The sequence below is a fragment of the Cnephaeus nilssonii genome (genome assembly GCF_951640355.1).
Source record: "Cnephaeus nilssonii genome assembly, chromosome: 10".
In the NCBI taxonomy this organism is placed as follows: Eukaryota; Metazoa; Chordata; class Mammalia; order Chiroptera; family Vespertilionidae; genus Cnephaeus; species Cnephaeus nilssonii.
Window position 1 is genome coordinate 9506688 of NC_137081.1, and position 17131 is coordinate 9523818.

The 17131-nt window shown below is 44.0% G+C and overlaps 1 protein-coding gene across 1 annotated transcript in view; it reads left to right on the plus strand.

The window, feature by feature from the left end:
* Positions 1-17131, plus strand: part of CASP10 (caspase 10) — a 37794-nt gene that overhangs the window by 9441 nt on the left and 11222 nt on the right. The window contains exon 5 of the mRNA XM_079781835.1: positions 10385-10464. Coding sequence (XP_079637961.1) covers positions 10385-10464 — 80 coding nt within the window. The remainder of the gene's footprint in view (positions 1-10384; positions 10465-17131) is intronic.

Genomic DNA, 17131 nt, shown 5'->3' on the forward strand with positions numbered 1-17131 from the left:
ATTCATTCAACTCATTGATGGAGTGCATACTTTGTGCTAGACAAAGGTTTAGAAGCTCCTCTTGGGAACTTGTATTCTAGTGGGAGAAAGTAGTTTTAGACAAATATCTTCTTCTTATTCTTATGTGGCAGTGAGAGTATAGGAAATCAGTTAGAACGAAATAACAAAAAAGGGAGGCAGGAGAGCACAGGGATTATGCTATGGGGTCAGATTGCCAGGACACCATTTATTAGTGGTGCAGTGGCCCCTTCCTTAGCATTTTTTACGCCTCACTTTCCCTATCTATAAAATGGGGTAAAAAAATAAAATAAAATAAAATAAAATGGGGTAATGATAGTACTTGCCTCATGGTTTTTCTTGAAGATATGAGTTTTATTGTATTTTAATTAATTTATTTATTGTTAATCCTCATCAGAGGATATTTTCCCATTGATTTTTAGAGAGAGTGAAAGGAGGGGGAGAGGCAGAGATAGAGAGAAACATCGATGTGAGAGAGACACATTGATTGGTTGCCTCCCACATGTGCCCCTACCAGGGCTGAGGGTCAAGCTTGTAACCCAAGTACTTACCATTGATGGGGAATCAAACCCAGGACCCTTCAGTCGAAGGGCTGACACTCTATCCACTGAGCCAAACCGGCTAGGACTTGAAGCTATGCATTTTGTAATTCCTATGAAACGCATGTCTGGCACAGAATAAAGCATTCAATACATGTTGCTATGTATATGTTTGTCAGAGAGGAGAGTCATGAAAACGTTTCTATGGCACTCTCAGAAATTACTCTCAGAGAAGAAATTTATTATTCTACCTTTCTGTTTTGTCAAGGTAGGATTGCTTTGGTTCAGAGGTAATAGCACAGGGCAGAAATCAAACCTGGCTGCCTCACCATGTATGGACTTGTGAAAATTTGTGTTTCTCTGAGTCTGTTTCTCCACTGTTAAACAAGAGCTACAGATAAAAACTCCTGAGTATATTTAGGAAGGCTTTATGCCACACCCATATTTACTTCGGTGAGTCAATCTAGTGTGCAAATTTCTGTGGTTAAAAATGAAAGTAGCCAAAAGGAAACACCTCTCTAAGAATTCTCTAAAAACAAAATGAACGTTGGAACAAAATATATTGTTGTTAAATTGATAAACTCTCAAACCACAACTACAGCAACGGATGAATGTATAATTTAAGTAAAAGTTATGAAGAAAAAAAATACAGGTCTTCTAACCAGCAGGGTATCAAGTGAGAAATAAAAAGCAGGAAGTTGATGAAAGTATATTTGGAATCCTCGTCTGAACTCTGACCACTGAGGTTTTGTTTTCCGATCACGTTGCCATTTTCCTGTCATATAAACACGAGGTAAACACAGGGCAAAACTCTAGTTTTTATGTAGTGAGTGCCTCCATGAGTCTGGAGGACTGAGCTTTAGATCAGAGGAATTCTAATTTTGACTTTTCTTTCCCACAAGCTACCTGCTGTGTGGTCTCCTTTGGGTGCTGAAAGAAAAACTCGTGTTTTCTCCTACTAGCCCACCAGCACCCCGGGACACCTCTGACCCCAGATGTGTGGGGTTTTCTAGACCCAACGATTCTCTGTGGACACCAACTGTGTGTCCTACATTTAACTCAATTTTGACACGAACCAGAGTTAGCGCAGACCCTAACGCCATTAATAAAGATCTCAGGCCCCCAAGACTGCCCCCCCCCCCCACTTCAGATGCCAATTACAAGTAGTGGGTCCCCAGAGTACACACAGCATCTGTCCGATTTGGGTACAAGCCGGTGGGTCTCATGGTCCCCTCCTCAGGTTCAATAATTGGCTAGAATGGCTCCAGGACTCTGGAAACCTGACTCCTGCTAGGTTACTGGTTTATTATGAAAAGAAACAGCCAAGCGGAAGAGATGCACAGGGTGAGGCAGGGGGAAGGACCGTGGCGCCGCCAGGTCTCCGGGCAGTTCACCCTCCCCACACCTCCATGTGTCCACCAACCCGGAAGCGCTCTCCCTTCAGTTAGTCATGAGTGATTAAATCATGGACCATACAGTTCATTCCCCCTCTCTCCCTCCTAGAGGTCTGAGGGTAAGTTCCTCCAATCCCATGGTAGGTTCTCCTGCACCCAGCTCCATCCTGGGGCTATCCAGGAGCCCCTATCACCAGTCATCTCCTAGTACATAAAAGTGCTTATATAGTAGGATGTCACCCCTGAGTGTCAAAGAAACAGATTTCATTAATAAGACATGGACATTCACACACACACACACACACACACACACACACACACACACACACACACACAGAGGGAGTCAGCTGTCATGGGAGTACTGAGCAGTGCAGAGGGTTTCCCACTTGTTTTGGCTTTATTTATTGGAAATGTCCTGAATTTGTGACAGGTCAAGCCATGATTCTTCTGATCCTTGATTGGGCTGCATAGCTTCACTCTCTTAATGATCAAACAGATTGGCTTAACTGCTACAGCTGGACAACTCTCAGTATTTTCTCTCTGGCTTCAAAATATTTGGTGAAAGTTTGACCTAGAACAATGGTAGGCAAACTGCGGCTCACGAGCCACATGTGGCTCTTTGGCCCCTTGAGTGTGGCTCTTCCACAAAATACCACGTGCGGGTGCGCACGTATAGTGCGATCGAAACTTCGTGGCCCATGCGCAGAAGTAGGTTTTCGGCTCTCAAAAGACATTTCAATCGTTGTACTGTTGATATTTGGCTCTGTTGACTAATGAGTTTGCCGACCACTGTCCTAGGCATATAAAAGACACATCAGCGATTCTAACGATTTTGGGAGCAGAGACCAAATATATATTTATTATTATATTATAGGTATCAATTAACATTTTAATAGTGACTTTCTACCGCCTAAGAGTTTGGGCTTAATTCTGCCATTTGGAATGAAGGACTAAAGGACTGAAAAGATAGCAGGTGTGTGGATTTTAGATTCTCTGTGAGTATAAACCAGAGACAAAGGCCATTTGTATCTGCTTAAGAACCACCAGGATAACTGCCTCAGTTTTCTTGAGCCTTGGTGTGACTTAGTATTTTAAAAGTTATTATAAAATACTAGAGGCCCGGTGCACGAAATTCATGTACGGAGGGGGGATCCCCTCAACTCAGCCTGCACCCTTTCCAATTGGGAACCCCTTGCGGGATGTCCAACTGCCATTTTAGGCCTAATCCCAGGGATTGGGCCTAAACCGGCAGTCAGACATCCCTCTCACAATCTGGGACCACTGGCTCCTAACTGCTCACCTGCCTGCCTGCCTGATTGCCCCTAACTGCTTCTGCCTGCCAACCTGATCACCCCTAACTGCCCTCTCCTGCAGGCCTGATGTTGCCCCCAACTGCCCTCCTCTGCTGGCCAATTTGGTTTTGATTGGTCCGTTACTATGTCAGCATCAAAAGCTTCACCTCCTAGGCAGACATTGGCTCCCCACAGCACCCAGATTTGGTTCTCATTGGTCGTTTTCAATGCCAGTCAGTGTCAAAAGCTCCACCTCCTAGACAGCCATTGGCTCCCCATAGCACCCACCTTTGGCTCTGATTGGTCGGTTCCTATGCCAGTCAGCATCAGAAGCTCCACCTCCTAGGCAGCCATTGGTTCCCCACAGCACCCACATTTGGTTCTCATTGGTTGGTTCCTATGCCAGTCAGCATCTCCAGGCCTATCTCTGGGCCTGATCGAAGAGGCGGGGCTTAACAGCAGCCCGCTCTGAGGCGGGGAGAGAAAGAAAAGCCTGGCTGCTGGTGAAGATCAGAAAGAAAGAGGGAGAGAAAGAGAGAGGCTAAGTACACTGATCAACAGCTTCCACTGAGGCTGCAGATCAGACCCTGACTCACTTTCTGGGTCTCAGCCACCTGGGCAGTCAGTGCTGGGTTGACAGGCTGCAGCTGGGCAACCCAGCGCTGACTTCCAGATGGCCTGCATTTGGTCGCAGGCTTGGCCCCTTCCCAAGCCCCAGGCTTTAGGCTTGGAAAGCGCGCCCCACCCCCGCCCTGACCCTACCCCTCCAATCACAGGCTCGGCCCCTTCATCCGATGGCCGGCTGATAGTGACCTGGGTGCCAAGGAGGTTCCCGGGACCCAGGTATGTATGCAAATTAACCTCCATCTTTGTTGGGTTAATTTGCATACTCACTCTGATTGGCTGTGGGCATAGTGAAGGTAGGGTCAATTTACATGTTTCTCTATTATTAGGTAAGATGTGTAATAATTACAATAAAATTAAATAAAAATTAAATAATGACAACAATACAGAGTATAGAAGGTAAAAGTCTCTCTCTTCTCCTTTCTCCACTGACAGCCCATACCCCAGAGATAAACACTATTTGGAGTATATTTTTGTAGCCTTTCTTCTTCTTTTTTTTTTTTAAATTTAAATAAGTCTTTATTGTTCAGATTATTACAATTGTTTCTCCTTTCCCCCCCCATATCTCCCCATCACCCAGTTCCCTCCCCCCCCACCGTTGTCCTTATCCATAGGTGTATGATTTTTGTCCAGTCTCTTCCCATACCCCCCCACACAGACACCACTTACCCCCTGAGAATTATCAATCCACTCCCATTCTATGCCCCTGATTCTATTATATTCACCAGTTTATTCTGTTCCTCAGATTTTTAATTCACTTGACTTTTAGATTCACTTGTTGATAGATATGTATTTGTTGTTCATAATTTTTATCTTTACTTTTTTCTTCTTCCTCCTCTTTTTAAAGAATACCTTTCAGCATTTCATATAATACTGGTTTGGTGGTGATGAACTCCTTTAGCTTTTTCTTATCTGTGAAGCTCTTTATCTGCCCTTCAATTCTGAATGATAACTTTGCTGGGTAGAGTAGTCTTGGTTGTAGGTTCTTGCTATTCATCACTTTGAATATTTCTTGTCATTCCCGTCTCGCCTGCATAGTTTCTGTTGAGAAATCAGCTGACAGTCGTATGGGTGCTCCCTTGTAGGTAACTAGCTGTTTTTCTCTTGCTGCTTGTAAGATTCTCTCTTTGTCTTTTGCCCTTGGCATTTTCATTATGATGTGTCTTGGTGTGGTCCTCTTTGGATTCCTCTTGTTTGGGGTTCTGTGCGCTTCCTGAACTTGTAAGTCTATTTCTTTCACCAGGTGGGGGAAGTTTTCTGTCATTATTTCTTCAAATAGGTTTTCAGTATCTTGCTCTCTCTCTTCTGGCACCCCAAAAATTCGGATATTGGTACGCTTAAAGCCATTCCGGAGGCTCCTTATGCTATCCTCACACTTTTGGTTTCTTCTTTCTTTCCGCCTCTCTGGTTGGGTGTTTTTTTCTTCCTCATATTCCAGATCTTTGGTTTGACTCTTCGGGTGCAGTGGTCTACTCTGTATATTCTTTATTTCAGACAGTGTATGCATAATTTCTGACTGGTCCTTTTCCATTTTTTTTGGTATTCTCATTAAGGTCATTGAAGGTCTCTTCAAGTTTCTCAGCGGTTTTTAGAAGATTCTTGAGTAACCTTATAAATATGGTTCTGAACACTGTGTCGTCCATTAGTTTGCTTTCATCTATCTCTCCTACTTGTGACATACTTCGATGTCTCCACATTTTGGCTGCCTCCCTGTGTTGATGGAGTGGCTTTGTGTGGTCGGTGACCTATAGGGGCCGGTAGCTCAGCTTCCCTTATCACCCTAGGTGGTCGCTCTTGGTACTCCCCTTTGTGGGCTGAGTGGAACGTCTTGGTGTAGTTAAAAGCCCTGATTGCTGTTGGTACACTGGGAGGAATTGACCTCCGGTCCAATGGGTTGTGAGGGCCTGCTGTGTCTATAATGGAAGAATTGCTGTGCTGGAGACACAGTAGGGCTTTGGTGCTCACTGAGTCTGCCTCTTGAATGTGTCCCTTATGAGAGTGGTTGAAATCTGGTGTCATCCACACTGACAGAAAAGTCACTCTCACTCTCCGACCGATGGCCGAGAGTCCCGTAGGCGTCTGGGTCCCCCGCGTGTCCCCAGAAACTGGAGTTCAGAGTGGTTGGGATTGTTGGTATCACTGGCAGGAATTGATCTCCAAGCCAGTTGGCTGTGAGGATCAGCAGCGTCTCCACTGGGAGAGCTTCTGTGCTCAGCTTGGATGGGGCGGAGTCTCAGGGTGGCGCAGACAAGCTTTGGTTTCCCGTCTGCTCCACCCTAAGAGGGGCGGTTTCTCCATGCCCGAATTAATGGCTGCGCGCCTCTGAGAGAAGGCAGCTTTCGAGCCTCTCCTGCTGCCTAACAGACCAGTTTCTCCCCAGCTGGGTCTGGATTTCAGTGCAGACCGGAGGTTTTGTTTTTCTCCCGAACGAGAAATCCAGCCACTGGGAGGGCTGTGCTCAGCTTGGATGGGGCGGAGTCTCAGAATGGCGCAGACAAACTTGGTTTCTGTCCGCGCCGCCTTAAGAGGGCAGGTTTCTCCGTGCCCGAATTAATGGCTGCGCGCCGCTGAGAGAAGGCAGCTTTTGAGCCTCGTTCGCTGCCAAACAGACCAGTTTCTCCCCGACTGCAGCTGGCTTTCAGTGCAGTCGGGAGGTTTTGTTTTTCTCCCAAACGAGAAAGCTAGCCACGCAGCGTCTGCTGCCCTCCCTCTCTGCGCGCTGCGAGCAAGCCTGCCGCATATTCAGCCGCCCGCCCTTTCCGCGCTCACAGATCTCCGCACCTCCACAGCTCCTGAGGCTCAGCGTCCCCCTCTCTTTTTCTCTCTAGTTGTAGGTTTTCCACTCTGCCAGCTTTCTGGTGGTTCTGGACAGTGTGCACTCTGTTTTCCAGTTGTAGTTTCAAAATTGTTGTGGTAGGCAACAGTTAGGTGTTTACCTTATGCCGCCATCTTGGTTTCTCTAGCCTTTCTTCTTTTTTAAATTAAATTAAATTTAATATTTTAAAATATATTTTTTATTGTTGATGGCATTACAGATATCTCCTATTTCCCCCTCTTTAACCCCCTCCTCCAAGCCCCTCTCCCAACCCTAGGTCTTCACCACCCTATTGCCCGTGTCCATGGGCTATGCCTATAAGTATATAAGTTCTTTGGTTTATCTCTTCTCGTCCCCCACCCCACATTGAGGTATGTCATTCTGTTCCATGCTTCTATGATTTGGGTCCTATTTTGTTGGTCATTTCATTTTTTTCATTAGATTCCTTATGTAGCCTTTCTTCTTTATAGAGACAATTGTGTGTGTGTGTGAAGATTAGTATATATTTAAGTAAGATCATGCTAATCATATTCCATAATTTACTTTATTCTCACCTAATATATCTGACATTTTCCCATAGCTCATTCTTATTAATGGTTCCATAGAAATACATTTGATGTACATATCTTATTTATTTAATTACCACTTTTATAAAGCTGTGGTACATTTACACAATGGAATACTACGAGGCTGTAAAAAAGAAGGAAATCTTACCCTTTTTGACAGCATGGATGGACCAGGAGAGTATGATCCTAAGCCAGTCAGAGAAAGACAAATACCATCCGATCTCACTAATATGTGGAATCTAATAAACAAAATAAACTGATGAAGCCCTGACTGGTTTGGCGCAGTGGATAGAGCGCCGGCCTGCGGACTGAAGGGTCCCAGGTTCGATTCCGGTCAAGGGCATGTACCTTGGTTGTGGGCACATCCCCAGTGGGGGGTGTGCGGGAGGCAGCTGATCGATGTTTCTCTCTCATCGATATTTCTACATCTCTATCCCTCTCCCTTCTTCTCTGTAAAAAAATCAATAAAATGCATTAAAAAAATAAACTGATGAACAAAATGGATACATGGAATAGAGTGAAGAGATTAGCTGAAGAACACAGATGCATGGACATGGACAATGGTGTGGCGAAGGCCAAGGGAGGGGGCAGAGGAGGGGTGGAGGTGGGCAAAGGGGCGGGAAAGGGGGACATCTGCAACACTGTCAACATTAACAATGTTTAATAAAAAATGTATTAAAGACTAAGCATTGACCTAAGAAAAAGGATTTTCTTTTTTTCTCTCTCCCTTCTTTCCCCTTCCTTCCTTCTTTCTTTCCTGTTCATTTCTTTTCTCTTCTTTCCTTTTCTTTTTCCTTCTTTTTCTTTTTGTTATTATAGCTTTGTTGCTTGAGGCAATGCTTTTGTAATCTCTAGTTGGCCATTATCTGACATAGTAAGCACCATACGTTTGGAAATGGTATCTAGTAAAGTCTATAACAAATTTTAAGAACAAAATTATTAAAATAATGAAAACAAAAACAATAATTAATAAAATAGAATAATACCAGGGCTGAAAATATAATGGTAAATAAAAATAATTTATAAGTTCACATTTTTTTTCCTGAGTATATGTGTACATCTGTTTAAGCAAATGGCATTAACAATCTATAGGTTTCTGTAAAATAATTTATTTTGCTGATTGGTTTCCTTGAATTGCTGCTGGTCAGATTTTTGTTTTCCGATCTATGATTCTATTTGCTGCCTCCTAGGTAGTGACATTTCCTTAGACCAGGAAAGTGAATCATTGCCTTAAGGAGATGGAGAAATAATTTTTTTTTACTCTGTCTAGAGTAAATGTCAGCTTTGTTTAGAATATTCAAATACAAAAAATAAAAAGTTATACACCTATGACTGTTAAGAAAAAGTTCATTGTTCTGAGAATACTACTAAGGCACTGAATGTAAAATATCCCTTGAGGTGTGAAATTACCTAAAATTTCATATCTTTAATATTCAAATGTTCATACTTATTTTCTTAGAAATATTTTATAAATTGATGTTAGAGAGAGGAAGGGAGGGAGAGAGAGAAATATCCATGTGAGAGAGAAACATCTCTCACTCACCCCGACAAGGGATCAAACCTGAAACCAGGGTATGTGCCCTGACCGGGAATCGAAACTTCTGCCTTTGGTGTATGTTCCAACCAACTGAGCCACACCGGCCAGGGAAAGAAATATTTTTAATAAGATGATTCAGTGTTATTATTTTTCACCCTGCGATACAGAGTTTTAAGCAGCAAGTAATACATCCTAGTGAGAATACTGTGATAACACCCAAATTCTAAGGCACTCATCACTAGAAAAAAGGTTTATATACTTGGATGTTTTTACTTTTAAACATATTTTGTCTCATCACAATAATACATGAACCACAAAAAGGCATACTGATGCTTGGAAGACCATCATCTATAATAATAAAAGCATAATATGCTAATTAGACAGGACATCCTTCCGGACGTCCTTCCGCACAACTTTCCTGTCAAAGCCGGGGCTGTGAGGGAAGCCTGGGTCCCAGGTGCCTGCCAGCAGCCAGAGGGAAGCCCGGGTCCTGAGTGCCGGAGGGCAGCCGGTGCTGGCAGCCGGGGGAAGGAAGGTCTACTCTTGCATGAATTTTGTGCATCGGGCCTCTAGTGTTATCTAAAACTTGATACAAAAACTTAGGATCATGTTATAAATTAGATAATCACGTCAAAAATGTAAAAGTCCTATAAAATTGAGAGGTTAGAACTTCAGGTACATAATACATTTTAAAATATAGTCCCCCAATTTTCCTATTGGTTGAAGTAGGATTCCAGAAAACCTTTGTAAGAGCTTGTCTAGATGGCAGAGACATAATGTCAGCAGGCGATGCAGAAACTTCTCCGAAAAGTACAGCTTGCTTAAGAGGTCCCCGTGCAGAAATGGCTGCGAGGCTCTGCTTTTGTAGAATTTGAGCCCAGTTAGCCGCCAGGAGCCCTTCTTACTCCTCAATGTTCACACTTCCTTCAGAAGCAAATGGAAAATGTCATTCATGGAAGCCTGGATTTTAGCGATAGTTTCACCACCTGTTGGCAATTGGTATACCTGACACCATTGCTGACCACTTCACTCATGAGCTTCATCTTAAACTCCTGTAATTTAGCATCAGAAATTGCATCTGCTTTGGCAATCACTGGTACCATGCTCACCTTGTCGTCAAGGCTTTTCATGGTTAAGAAATGAAGTGTCTTCAGAGAGTGGCCCGTTGGTGAGATGAGGAAGAGGCTCGCATGGGTCTGGTAGTTGAAGAGATGATGCTTAATCTTTAGTTCTTCTTGGAGTGAGGCCTCAAAATGAGCATCTGTGCAGTCACTGTTGGTTGGTAGGTCTCTTCTTTGTTTATCTGGTCACCAAGTCCCACTGCATTCACAATGGCCAATTGCAATCGAACATTACTTTATTGGAGTTCATATGCCTGAACTTTAGGTCTAACGTGGGTAAAATGCGAGGATTCATGGTCTTCAAAATTAGTAATAATGTGTCAATCAGCATTGATTTTCCAATTCCAGTCTCCCCAACAAAGAGATTATTAAAACAGAAGCCTTGCTGAATGGATCTATTGACCAGCTGATGAGGCAAACTCTGAAAAGCAACGTAGCCAGACATCGTTGAAAAACAAATATTTTCTATTTTTTGCAGAAGCTGAGCAAACGAAGAAAGAACTACTTTCTGCTTCAGACATTAATCAAATCCGTCAAGCCTTACCGGCAGGTTCATCGGTATGTTGGTAAATGTTTAACCACCAGCTCTGCTCTCCATCCCCAGCCTCCAAGATAGAGAGAGATAGAGACGCTGATTTCCAATTACTAATAAGATATTAACTGCATTGCAGAATTTAAAAAGTCTAACACTAGCTCTCACTAGCTGGCTTGAGCTGACTCCAGTGCACTACTGACCTTTGCTGTGCCATTTGTTCTGATCTGTGGGGTTCAATCAGGCTGGCCTCATGGGCATACAGCATGTGCAGTCGCATACAGCCCATGCTTTTTTTAATGCTTTTTTCACTGTCTTGAAATTCTTTTTTTTAATATGTTTAAATTTTTTTTTTTAAATTTGAGAGAGAGAGGGAGAAGGATAGAGAGATGGAAACACTGAGAGAGAGAAACACTGATGAAAGAGAAACATCTATCCGCTGCTTCCTACAAGCCCCCTACTGGAAATTGAGCCTGCAACCTGGGCATGTGCCCTGACTGGGAATCTAACCGTGACCTCTTGGTTCATGGGTTGATGCTCAACCACTGAGACACACCAGCCAGGTGAAATTCTTTGGTTTTTTAAATCCTCACCTGAGAATATGTTTGCATTGATTTTTAGAGAGAGAGGAAGAGAGAGAAAGAGAGAGAGAGAGAGATTGGTTGTCTCCAGTATGTGCCTGGACCTCAGATCTAACCCACAACCTAGGTATGTGCCCTGACTGGGAATTGAAATTCTTAATAATGTATAACTGTTGTTTTGCACTGGGCCCCACAAATTATGTAACCAGACCTCCCCAGAGGACAAGAACAGAGTTTCTGTAGGGCCCAGCAACAGGAGGGTGGGGAGAGGGGAAAACATGGGAGAATCTGCAATCTGTTCCTCATGACATGAGCGAGAGCATTGGTAGACAGATGACGTTCTTCCCCAGGCTTTGTTTCTTTCCAGCAGACTTGGGCAGTTCTACTAGTACTTTGCCAAACTCTGTCAGCATCAGTGAAGTTAGCTCGACCTTGGAAACTTTTGTGTGTTTTTTTGTAATACAAATACCATAAAATTTATCATCTTAACAATTTTTTAAAAAATATCTTTTTATTGATTTCAGAGAGAAAGGGAGTGGGAGAGAGAGACAGAAACATCAATGATGGGAGAGAATCACCGATTGGCTGCTTCTAGGAATCAAGCCTGCATACAGGGCATGTGCCCTGACCGGAATCAAACTGTGATCTCCCAGTTTGTGGATCAACGCTCAACCACTGGGCCACAGTGGCCAGGCATATCATCTTAACCATTTTTAAAATGTACAGTTCAATATTGTTAAGTACATCCACATGGTTGTGTAAACTATCTCCAGAACTCGTTTTGTTTTGTAAAACTTAAACTTTGTAGCCACTGAACACTAGCTTCTCATTCCCCATTCCTACCAGCTCTTGGCAAACACCCTTCTACTTTCTGTCTCTATGAACTTGACTACTCTAGGTACCTCATATACTAGTAAATGGAGTCATACAATATTTGCCTTTTTGTGACTGGCTTATTTCATTTCATGTATAATGTCCACAACATTCACCCATGTCAGAATTTTCTTCCTTTTATTTTTACTTTTTTAATTTAATAAATATTTATTGTTCAGATTATTACAATTGTTTCTCCTTTTTCCCCCCATACCTCCCCTCCACCCGGTTCCCACCCCACCCTCTGCCCTTATCCCCCCAGCCCCCGCTGTCCTCGTCCATAGGTGTATGATTTTTGTCCAGTCTCTTCCCGTACCCCCCACACAGACACCCCTTTCCCCTGAGAATTGTCAATCCACTCCCATTCTATGCCCCTGATTCTATTATATTCACCAGTTTATTCTGTTCCTCAGATTTTTAATTCACTTGACTTTTAGATTCACTTGTTGATAGATATGTATTTGTTGTTCATAATTTTTATCTTTACTTTTTTCTTCTTCTTCCTCTTTTTAAAGAATACCTTTCAGCATTTCATATAATCCTGGTTTGGTGGTGATGAACTCCTTTAGCTTTTTCTTATCTGTGAAGCTCTTTATCTGCCCTTCAATTCTGAATGATAACTTTGCTGGGTAGAGTAGTCTTGGTTGTAGGTTCTTGCTATTCATCACTTTGAATATTTCTTGCCACTCCCATCTGGCCTGCATAGTTTCTGTTGAGAAATCAGCTGACAATCGTATGGGTGCTCCCTTGTAGGTAACTAACTGTTTTTCTCTTGCTGCTTATAAGATTCTCTCTTTGTCTTTTGCCCTTAGCATTTTAATTATGATGTGTCTTGGTGTGGTCCTCTTTGGATTCCTTTTGTTTGGGGTTCTGTGTGCTTCCTGAACTTGTAAGTCTATTTCTTTCACCAGGTGGGGGAAGTTTTCAGTCATTATTTCTTCAAATAGGTTTTCAGTGTCTTGCTCTCTCTCTTCTTCTGGCACCCCCATAATTCTGATGATGGTACACTTGAAGTTGTCCCAGAGGCTTTTTACACTATCTTCAACTTTCTGGATTCTCTTCTCTTCTTGCTTCTCCGGAGGAGTATCCTTTGCCTCTTTGTATTCCAAATCTTTGACTTGACTCTTGCGTTCCTCTAGTCTGCTGTTGGATCTCTGTATAATATTTTTATTTCAGTCAGTGTATGTTTAATTTCTAGTTGGTCCTTTTTCATATCCTTGAGGGTCTCGTTAAATTTATTGGCCTTTTCTATGAAAATTCTTGAAAAACCTTATAACTGTGGTTTTGAACTCTATGTCCAGTCATTGGTTCTCCTCCATTTCTTTCGTTTATGATCTGTTTCCTTTACTCCTAATTTTTGCTGCTTCCCTGAGTTGGTAGGGTAGCTTTGTGTGCTGGGTGTCCTATATGGTTCAATGGGTCAGCCTCCCAGTTACCTGAGGTGGACACTATTGGTGCACCCCTTTGTGGACTGTGTGTACAGCCTTGTTGTAGTTAAGTCTTGATTGTTGTTGGTGTCACTGGGAGGAATTGACCTCCAGGCCAATTGGCTGTGAGGACCCGCTGTGTCTATAACGGAAGAATTGCTTTGCTGAAGACACGTTTATGGGGCAGGACTTGTTCCAGTAGGGCTTTGGTGCTCACTGAGTCTACCTCTTGAATGTGTCCCTTATGAGAGTAGGTGAAATCTGGTGTCGTCTCACACAGACCACTAGATACACTAGTTTCTGGATCCCCAATGGGGTGCAGGTCAGCTACTGTCTGAGGCCACCCAGCAGGAGCTACAGCAAGAACTATAGTTTTCTCCTCTTTGCTTGGGCTTCGGCGGTTTTGGAGCAGTCTGACTGGAGCTGCAGTTTATTTGGTTAAGCTGCCACAGGATAGGCCATTTATATGCAAAAGCCACTGTGTTGAGCCTGGGCAGGTTTGTAGAATGTGTGGGGCGGGGTCTCAGGGCATCACTAGGCTAGGGCGTGGCAACCAGCGATGGCTGCCAGCCAGCCTTCTCTGCCTTTCCGCGTTTCCAAGTCCCCGTGTCCTGTGCTCCAGCGCAGTAAACAATGATGGCTGGGCACACCTTTGCAAAAAAGTCACCCTCACTTTCCGACCCGATGGCCGACAGTCCAACTTCTCCCCGTAGGCATCTGGGTCCCCCACGTGTCCCCAGAAACTGGATTTCAGAGTGATTGGGAGCTTGTCCCCCTTCGGGTTGAAAAAAAGCCGCGCACCCAGTTGCCCGCCACCAGCCCGATTCGCGTGCCTCCGTACCTCAGCTTTTCAGTGTTTGTGCTCCTTTCTCTTTTCTTCTAGTTGTAAAACTTCCACTCAGCCAGCTTTCCCGTGGTTCTGGGTGATAGATGATTTGTCTTTTAGTTGTAGTTTTAAAATTGTTGTGCGAGGCGGCAGTTTAGTTGTTTACCTTTGCCGCCATCTTGGTTTCTCCAGAATTTTCTTCCTTTTAAAGGTTGAATAATCTTCCATTGTGTGTATATCCCACATTTCATTTATCTGTTCATCCACTGATGGCTACTTGGGTTGCTTCCACCTTTTGGCTACTGTGAATTATGCTGATATGACCGTAGTACAAATATCTCTTCTAGATCCTGCTTTCAGTTCTTTTGGGTATTAACCCAGAAGTGGAATTGCTGGATCTTAGGGTAATTCTGTATCTCATCTTTTGAGGAACCACCATACTGTTTTCCACAGCAGCGGCATCCTTTCTACCCATAATACACAAAGGTTCCAGGTTCCCCACATCTTTGCCAACACTTATTTTCCTGGTTTTTGATAGTAGCCATTTAAATGGGTGTGAGGTGGTATCTCATTGTGGTTTTGATTTTCATTGCTTCGCTCATGATTAGTGATGTTGGGCATTCTTTTGTGTGCTTGTTGGCCGTTTGTATATCTTCTTTGGATAAATGGGTTGTTTTTAAATTGGGTTGTTTGTGGAAGTTTTATTTTTTATTTACAAAATTTTTTCCATAGAGTTCCAGTCAAGATGATGGTGTAGGCAAACATGGTATTCAGAACCTCCCACAACCACATCAAAATTACAACTAAGTTACAGAACAACCATCATTCAGAATGCCTGAAAGGTAGCTGAACTGAAGTCCTGTAACTAAGGATATATAGAAGGAGCCACGTTGACACTGGTAGGAAGGGTGGAGACATGGAACAGCCTGGTCCCACTCCCACGTGTGGCACTTAAAAATCGGGAGGAATATCTCAACTGTGAAGGTCCCCTCTGAAAATACAGGGGTCCCAGCCCAACACCAGGGCTCCCAGCCCAGGGTTTCAGTGCTGGTAAGACAAGTCCCATAACTCCCAGCTGTGAAAACTAGTTGCTGAGTGAGACGAAGGGCTCTGGGAGTCCCAGGCATTGTGCATAAAGGGCCCACACACTGACTTACTCAGACTCCCTTGCTCTGAGAATTCTCGCCACTGTGTCTTTGTGAACCTTCCCCTTTGGAAGAAGGGAGTTGATTCTCTTCTTGTCACCTGCCAGTGGCCTTTGCTATGGCTGGAGATTAGGCATCTGTCCTTTTCTGCATCAAGTCACTTTGTTTTAACATTTACGTTTCAGGTTCATTGTAAGGGACACAACTCAAGAACATCCACGTGGAAGAGATCCATAGGGCAAGCGATGAGAGTTGGGAGTGGCAGGGAGTTTCCGTACCTTCTCAGGGCACACCACCTCAATGTGTCTGCAAACCCATCAAGTCTAGATTTTCAACTCTCCCCCTAACTCTGTGAATTTCCTGCACTTCCTCTTTCCTCAACATGAGGGGACTTGTCAAGATGAGTCCATAAGGAGTAATGGTAGATGTACCTAATGCACTTTTTATAACTTAGATTAGTATGGCAGAAAGAGATATATTTTACATATACCTAGTTATTCATTGTGACTTGGGAGAAGGTTTACAAATTAATGGAGAATTCATTTCTTTTTAAAATATATATATATTTTATAGATTTTTTACAGAGAGGAAGGGAGAGGGAGAGAAGTTAGAAACATCGATGAGAGAGAAACATCAATCAGCTGCCTCCTGCACACCCTCCACTGGGGATGTGCCCTAAATCAAGGTACATGCCCTTGACCGGAATCGAACCTGGGACCCCTGAGTCCGCAGGCCTACGCTCTATCCACTGAGCCAAACCGGTTAGGGCGAGAATTCATTTCTTATCTCAATTCAGAGCAAGCCCATGAATGCATGGATTATACCAGGCTTTTCTATGGGAGGATGAAGAGGTGGTTCCCACTTTGAAAGCCTGACATAACAGGTTCCGGGGAATGTAAGCAACCCTTCAGAATTAGGACACCCTCTGTGAGGAGGGCGGGAGCCCCTGGTGGCCCTGAGGCGCCAGGCCAGCCGTGACAGAGCAGAAGGTTGAGTCTGAGGATGTCTGATACGGTGCTGCCCGCCGAGGGAGAGAGGCCAGAGGGAGGGGCTTGGCAACGGTGTGTTTGTTTCCTTGAATCCTTGCCCAGAAACCATAACCTCAGGGCAATCTTTCCGACTCTGCCACTGAGAGAACCTGCTTGTGAACAAACAGGTTATTGGTTCCACACGCTCCACTTCCCTAGGAATCTTAACTGGGAGGTTACGTGATAGGATGTTGGTGCGAATTAACCATTACTGAGTACTTGTCATGTGCCAGGCACTGTTCTAAGAGCTTTCTAGGGCTAATCTCATTTAATTCTTCCATCACATTATCACTGAAGGATGAGGAAACCGAGACTCAAGAGGTCTTTCTAGACTCATCGTCTAGAAAGGAGTGGAGCTGGAGTTTGGACCCGGCAGTCTGACCCCAGAGCTTGCCCTCCGAACACCTGGCTTCGCTGTGTAGCGGCAGGAGCTCAGGCAACAGCTTCACTTCTTTGAAAAATAAACCAGTTTCTTCCAGTTTTGCAATTCTGAAGCCAGTGGAAACATGGCTTCCCTGGGACCTTACCTTCTCCAAGGTGTGGAGCAGGGGTCCTCAAACTGTTTAAACAGGGGGCCAGGTCACTGTCCCTCAGACCGTTGGAGGGCCGGACTATACTTTAAAAAAACAACTATGAACAAATTCCTATGCACACTGCACATATCTTATTTTGAAGTAAAAAAACAAAACGGCAAAAACACCGGCGTGTGGCCCGCGGGCCGTAGTCTGAGGACGCCTGGGTGGAGGACTGTGCAGGTGCACCTCTTTGTGTGACAGCAGCCTGGGTCCCTTCAGTGCGTTTTCTGGTCTGGCG